Source organism: Buceros rhinoceros, unplaced genomic scaffold, assembly GCF_000710305.1.
Source record: "Buceros rhinoceros silvestris isolate BGI_N320 unplaced genomic scaffold, ASM71030v1 scaffold18538, whole genome shotgun sequence".
NCBI classification, from domain to species: Eukaryota; Metazoa; Chordata; class Aves; order Bucerotiformes; family Bucerotidae; genus Buceros; species Buceros rhinoceros.
Window position 1 is genome coordinate 1 of NW_010425314.1, and position 6,841 is coordinate 6,841.

The window sequence follows — 6,841 nt, forward strand, 5'->3', positions numbered from 1 at the left end:
GGTCCGCTGTCCGCTCCCTGCTCCGCCCCGGCGCTGGGTCTTGGCCGGCTCACGGGACTCTTCGCTGGGGTTTTCGACCTGCTCGAAACCTGTGGCGCTGCGGAGGGTTCCGGCGCTGCGGTTATCGAACGGCGTGTAGTAGGAGATTCCCGGTGTAAACGCGGAAGAGCTCATCTGGCCTGGCTGCGGTCAGCTGCGTGCCCCGCAGTCTGCGTGCCGGAGCTCTGCCCTCAGAGGGGAGCTGTCGGCTCCTGGTGATGATAGTCCTTGTTTCTTCAGGCAGCTTTGTTGAGTTTGACAAGGAACCGAGGCGTTGCCACCTATGCTCAGACACTCCAGAATATTCCCGAGACCCAGGTCACCACTCTGGACAATGGCCTCCGCGTAGCTTCAGAGGAGTCCAATCAGCCAACGTGTACGGTAAGTTTAAGATAAATTAAGGGCTGGCTTGAAACAGTCAGCCTTGCCTAGTCTGTAGCTGGTCTTCTAAAAGTGACAAGCTCCTATTTGAAACAAAGCTTTTGGCAGAGACCCTACCCCTTCTCATTGTTAACTGGCGGGATTAATGTCGCGGCAGAAGGCCTGGCCTGGCTCTGTGTAAGCCTGTAGTTCAGCTTTCACGCTCTGCAAGTTCTCTCAGCCTCACAGTTCTCACGTAAGCAGTAAGCGACCAGCAGTAGTTATATTTCTGCTAAAGCTAGCAAAGGCCTTTGCAAAGCTGCTCGATAAAAAGCCAAAATGTGCACAGGAAGCACTTGTGGTGTTTGTTCTTGATTTGGAGCCACTAGTGCAGTGTCTGTGGAGCAGACTTCCGGTCTCTGCTGTTACATTTGCGGCATGAGGCTTGAGCGTGCTGTTTGTTTTCTCATACACGTACTTGATGCTTTTGGTGTTAGGTGGGTGTATGGATCGGGGCAGGAAGCCGCTATGAAGACGAGAAGAACAACGGCACTGGTTACTTCCTGGAACACCTGGCTTTTAAGGTAAGATCTGACCCAGAACTGTGCCAAGAGCTGTTTTAGATTGTGCTCTTGCTTTGGAGGCCGAACTATTAAGAGAGAGTATAAACAGGTTATCCAAGTCCCAGAGTCTTTGCACATAGTGTAAAAGTAAACCTCAGGAGGTACCTGGCCTGTGTGGTGCTCTTTGTTAGAGTATGTGGCAGCTTGGAGGCACGCGTGAATTAGGGCAGCTCGTATTTGCTAGGTGGTATTTCCCCTCTTAAACAAAGAGTAACAAAGCTGTAACAAGTGAGACCCGGTCTCTGAGGCTGTGGTTCCAAGCCACTCTGAGGCGCACCTGTAGGACCGTGTCATGAAGCAGGTTTCTTTAAGTTAGCAGTGTTGCCCATGGCCGTTTATTTTTCTTTGGGTTATGTTTCTTAACAGAATGGCAAAGTTGCAGAGCCAGCAGCTCTTTTCAAGCAGTGTATCTGCTGATCGGCTCTAGGGCAGAGGCATCTAAGCCTGGGACTTGCTGGCCTGAGTTCAGCCTGTGCCGTCATAAGCAACAGCAGCATCTGGCTTGCTGCTAAGGAGAGGAGCTCTGTGTCAGAAGTGTTTTTCTGCTGCTGTTCCAGCTTCTGAATATTGCTGCTTGCATAGCTAGAAACCTGCTTGTTTTGTAGTCGAGGCTTGTTCTTGGTTTACTTCTGTGGATGTGATCTTCAGCCGTTGTTGTCATGTAACAGAGGTCTTCTCCTTCCCTGCTGGGGATCTCCTTGTCTTTCAAAGTACAGCTCAGCTATCCTCTACGAGAGTAAAAAAGCCAAGTTGTAAATCTCTTGCTTTCTGCATTTGTTCTTGGCTCTTATGAATCCTGTGACGGATTTTATTTTTCTAGGTCTTTATTCTTTTCCTTGCTTGCGTGCTGCCTGAGAAGGAAATCTGTTTGTTTCAGAGTTGCGTCTGTGTGTTGTCTTTTAGGGCACAAAGAAGCGTCCTGGTGCTGCCTTTGAGAAGGAGGTGGAGAGTATGGGTGCTCACCTGAACGGGTACACCTCGCGTGAGCAGACTGCCTATTATATCAAAGCCTTCTCCAAGGACATGCCCAAAGGTAGGGCTGATCTGGGCATTAAGCAAGTGTGTGTGCTTGTGTTTCTCTCCCACCAGCATCCTTCCTCACAACAGGCCAGGGAATGAAGTTGTAGCTGAGCAGTAAACTGGAGATTCTGGTTGAGGAGAGTGCTGCCGTGACAGTGTGCTTCAAGTGTGCAAGTTCACGTATTGCCAAAACCAGTTTTGCCAAGCTCTTCTTGTACCTGGTTGTTGCCAGGAGGGAGAGTGGGACTCAGTAATCTGGTTGTTTTATGGAGCTGAGAAACTGAGGTCAGCGACAGCTCCTGTGTCAGGATTCCTCAGTGCGGCTCTGGCAGGAGTTGCCTGTGGCCTGTGCTCCCATGTGCAGACCCCTTTTTGGGTGCGTTTTGTCCACACGTGAGCGGTGATGTGAGTCAGAGGTAGGGGCTGTGCTGTAGGTGTGGGCTATGCTGTGGACGTTGCTTGCTCTCTGGAAGGATTTGGTGTGTTCCTGCAGCAGTACCTGCTTTGGACGTGCTTCATCTTCTGCAGTTCCTGCCTGCTTTCTGCTAGCAGTGAGGCTTGGCAAGCTGGCTTGGAGACTTTGAGCTAAACCAGCGCTGCTCGTCCCTCGCCGGTGCTGGGGCAGTACTCATCTCTGTTATGGGGCATGCCCTCCCCAGCGTGATTTGTTGCGCGCTCCTCTTGTGGTGCTCCAGCTGCCTGTCTTTCCTCCTTTCAGTAGCACTGGTGGCAGGCAGGCAGCAGGATTGCTAATGCAGGAACTGTGTTGCAGTTGTAGAGCTTCTGGCTGACATTGTGCAGAACTGTGCCCTGGAGGACTCTCAGATTGAGAAGGAACGTGGCGTCATCCTTCAGGAGCTGAAAGAAAACGACAGCAACTTGACAGAGGTTACCTTTGATTACCTTCACGCCACTGCCTTCCAGGGGACTGCGCTGGCCCGCACTGTCGAGGGGACCACAGAGAACATCAAGTGAGCAACAGGCTGGCTGTGGTGCACAGCCCGCGGGTTCAGTCCTTGGGGTGCACGACCACCGCCCCTCAGTAGCAGCGGCTGCACGAGGAAGCCACAGAGGTGCTCTGTGCCCCTGGGCCTCTCACTGTGTTTTCCCGTCGGTGCTGGTGAAAGCATAATGCCGCACACGTTCTTTGGAACCTCCCTCGCACAAGACGTGAGATCGGCAGGCCTGGTTTGACCCTTCCCCAGTATGGCACCGTTAGAGGAGTGGAGGGCTAGGGGTGCCTATTAAAGCAGCAGCCTTGAGCATGCACAGTGGTTGGGTGCCGCTCGCTCAGTGACCAGGGTCAGTACTCTCTACCCTGTTTTGAAGTCTACCCTTAGATCTCTATCTTGGCCACCAGTTCTCTCTGTGGTGGAATTAGAGTACAGGGAAAACCCAGGCAGTGCAATCTTGCTTCTAAAAAGCGTTACCCCACAGCTAAGATAATCAACAGTATCACTGCTGTCTCTGCACTGTGAACGTGCTTCTCCTAAGCCTCTCATCCATCCAGCTTGAAGATGGATCATATACTGGGTCCCTCTGTTCTTTCTAGGCATCTGACTCGAGCAGATCTGGCTTCATACGTTGATACTCACTTCAAGGCACCTCGTATGGTCCTCACGGCTGCCGGAGGTAAAGTCTAGACCCTTTGATTCTGGGATGCCGGGGTATTTTTAAGCTGGTGATCAAACGCCTTTCACACATCTCTAATGTAAAATTAGATGATTTTGTTAAATTAAGCCGTTGGAGTCTGTGACTCTCTTTCCCGTTGCCAGGTATTTCCCACACAGAGCTGGTAGATGCAGCTAGGCAACACTTCAGTGGAGTGCCCTTTACCTACAAAGAGGATGCTGTGCCCATCCTCCGGCGCTGTCGCTTCACAGGGAGTGAGGTAAAGTTGTTCTGGTCTCAAACAAAATAAGAAGCTGCTGCCAAACTGTTGAATGAATGTGAAACCAGTTACAGCTGCCTTTGAGAGGGAAAATCTGTTTGTATATCCCAGAGAAGCTGATGATGCAGCATCTTGGTAGTGCTTGTATTGCCACAACATCTTTGGGTTTTAGATAGGACCCAAATCCAATAGGAACGTGAGGCTGTTGCTCATGTCATCTGCTGGAAAATTAGTATTGGAGCAGCTGGTTTGTGCTCAGTAGTGCCTGAGACTATTTCATGTCAGTGAGTAATGTCACGTCCCCCAGTTGATTAGCTTGGCCTTGCAGCAGGCTGCAGACAGAGCCGTGGTGCTCATGCCATTCTCCCCTGCCCCGTGGTGATTTCCTAGATCCGTGCCAGAGACGATGCTCTGCCCGTTGCTCACATTGCTCTTGCTGTGGAGGGGCCAGGATGGGCTGATCCAGACAACGTTGTTCTCAACGTGGCTAATGCTATCATTGGACGCTACGACCGCACTTTTGGAGGTGGTAAGGTAAGAGGCTTGTGAGCGCGATGGGGAGAGCCTGGAGCCTTTTAATGTGAAGTACTGTGGAGATCCTGGGTGAACGTGCCTTATTGGAGGCTGTCGTGGTTCGCTTCCAGCTGTGAAGTGGTTAGGAGTCTGGAGACTAGGGTAGAAGTGTAATTGAGGCTCATCCCGGACAGTTCTGGAGAGGTGATGTGGGCAGGCGACCTGAGCTCTCTAAGTTTGGAAGAGGTTTAGCTGATGAATTCTCAGCAGCTTATTTTTGCATCCACAAACCAGCTGCTCGGTGGGAGTGGAAGGAGGACAGAGTAGTCCGTAGTCTCTAGTTGCTTTACAACTGCAGAGCAAGTGGAACTCATTTAAAACCCCAGTATGGCATCCGTTCTCATCTGGAACCTGGCCTGCATAACTGTGCTAACCCCTGCTATGGAGAGACCTTGTAATTCCCATGTTCTCCCACGATGGTACACGTACCAGCTCCTCATCCACGGCTGGGAAAGGAAATGATTTTGCTGGCTGGACTCTTAGGCCATTGTCTGTGGCTTTTCCACCAGCGAATCTCATCTGTTGACCACATGAAGGGGCTAAATTAAGCTCTGCTTCAGCAGAGCGTTCCACTTTGTCGTGTCTGTGGTCTCTGAAAACAGCTCAGTTGGAAAGAATTTGAGCTTCAAGGAAGCTGTAAGACTGAACTGGCTGATGGTATCTCCTTATTTACAGAACCAGTCCAGCAGGCTGGCTACGCTGGCTGTGGAGTATAATCTCTGCCACAGTTTCCAAACGTTCAACACCTCTTACTCTGATACCGGCCTCTTTGGTTTCCATTTTGTTTCTGACCCGTTGTCCATAGACGATATGCTGTACTGTGCTCAGAGAGAGTGGTAAGTATGTCAGCAAAAGTTCTGCTTAAATCTGACCCTTGTGTGGGAGACGGAGCTGGTGCGGGGAGCACGTGAGCTCTTCAGAGAGCTGTGCCTCTTTCTGAGCTTCTTGGTAACTTCACATTCTAGTTAAGTGATCCTGTAAGTGGTTTCTGTAAGCGTCTTAGGATGTGGCTCTTGAGGAGCTGTTTTAATCCTTACAGCTCTTCAGGTCTTTCGTTCATGCTTCCAAATATTAGTGCTGAGGCTTTGCTTTTTTATGTACAAGTGAGATCATTCCTTACAGACGGCTTTACCCGGTGCCCAAGAGACGTATCTCCATTGTCTTGTTAAGCTTAAGCAAAGCAGACAGAGTTCCTGCCTTTCAGACTGTTGCGTTGTGGCTGATAAATGCCCCACCGCAGGAGTCGTGCCAGTATTTCGGGGCCGTCTGTCCTATTGCATATAAGATATACGTATATCCCAGCGATGGTTTGAGGCTATATCTGAGACTCAGAGCTGACCTGTACTGCGTGTGGAGCAGATGGAGTTAGCCCTTGCCCCAGAGACCTTGCAGTTGGCAGGGGAGGAAGGGATTTAGCAGCTGGAGTCCAAACAGACTCTGTGGAGCTGTCTTGTTCTTTCAGCATCAGTTTCCGTAGCAGCTTGCCATGCGCGGGAACGGCTGACACGCCTTTCTCCTTTTGTGATAGTGTACAGCAGACCGCTTGCTGCTATGCCTGATGGGCAAGCTAGAGCTGGCACAGGGCTACGTAGACCTTTGTGAGCGTACCTCAGCGTGTAACCTGCTGTCTGATATCCCTGGCCTGTAAGCTCAAGCTCTTGCCTTGTGCTGTTCAGTGCTCTTAGCTGCTCTGTGGTATTCAAGAATGAATCTCAAGCCCGAAAGACAAGTGATGTTCATAATAGCTTATTTCTGTAGGGGCTTGGGAAAGGGAGGAATTAACTTTCTGTCTGAGGAGACAGTCATCTTTAAGAGCTTTAGTGGTCTTTCCATCTCCTCTCCAGGATGCGTCTGTGCACTAGTACCACAGAGTCAGAGGTGAAGAGAGCCAAGAACTATCTCCGAAATGCGATGGTGGCTCAGCTGGATGGTACGTTCTGCTGTAGGGGCTGACCGCTGTGCAGCTTTCGGAGAGCTGCCACCCTTTCTCCTGGGGAGCAGGAGCTCTGCTAGACAGGCACTGCGCAAAATGTCTTTTCCTCTGCTCTGTGTTCCACCTGCCATGCTGTGAGAGCAGCCCAGCCTAGCCTGCCGTGCCCCAGACTAGCTCTGACTGTAAACTGCTGTCGCTCTGTTGTTGGGAGGGAATAGCATGCTGCCTGGTGAAGTTAGGATTGAGACCCTTGAACTGGTGTGCCGTGGCTGTAACGCTTTGGAGGCCGGTGAAGCAATCTTTGTATCGTTTAAGGCCTGCTGGAGCTGCTTGGAGTGGTAACGATGACTGGTACTTCATGAGAAGCCAGTGTAACGGCTGGCGGGCACTTCGTCACGCTCT

The 6,841-nt window shown here is 51.0% G+C and overlaps 1 protein-coding gene across 1 annotated transcript in view; it reads left to right on the forward strand.

Moving 5' to 3' along the window:
* Window positions 1–264: 264 nt before the first annotated feature.
* The window catches only part of LOC104497813 (cytochrome b-c1 complex subunit 1, mitochondrial), a gene marked incomplete at its 5' end in the record, with an annotated part of 8,578 nt that continues 2,001 nt past the window's right edge, over window positions 265–6,841 (forward strand). The window contains 9 exons of the mRNA XM_010141101.1: window positions 265–420; window positions 897–983; window positions 1,926–2,055; window positions 2,815–3,013; window positions 3,595–3,674; window positions 3,818–3,933; window positions 4,324–4,467; window positions 5,182–5,342; window positions 6,351–6,436. Coding sequence (XP_010139403.1) covers window positions 265–420; window positions 897–983; window positions 1,926–2,055; window positions 2,815–3,013; window positions 3,595–3,674; window positions 3,818–3,933; window positions 4,324–4,467; window positions 5,182–5,342; window positions 6,351–6,436 — 1,159 coding nt within the window. The remainder of the gene's footprint in view (window positions 421–896; window positions 984–1,925; window positions 2,056–2,814; window positions 3,014–3,594; window positions 3,675–3,817; window positions 3,934–4,323; window positions 4,468–5,181; window positions 5,343–6,350; window positions 6,437–6,841) is intronic.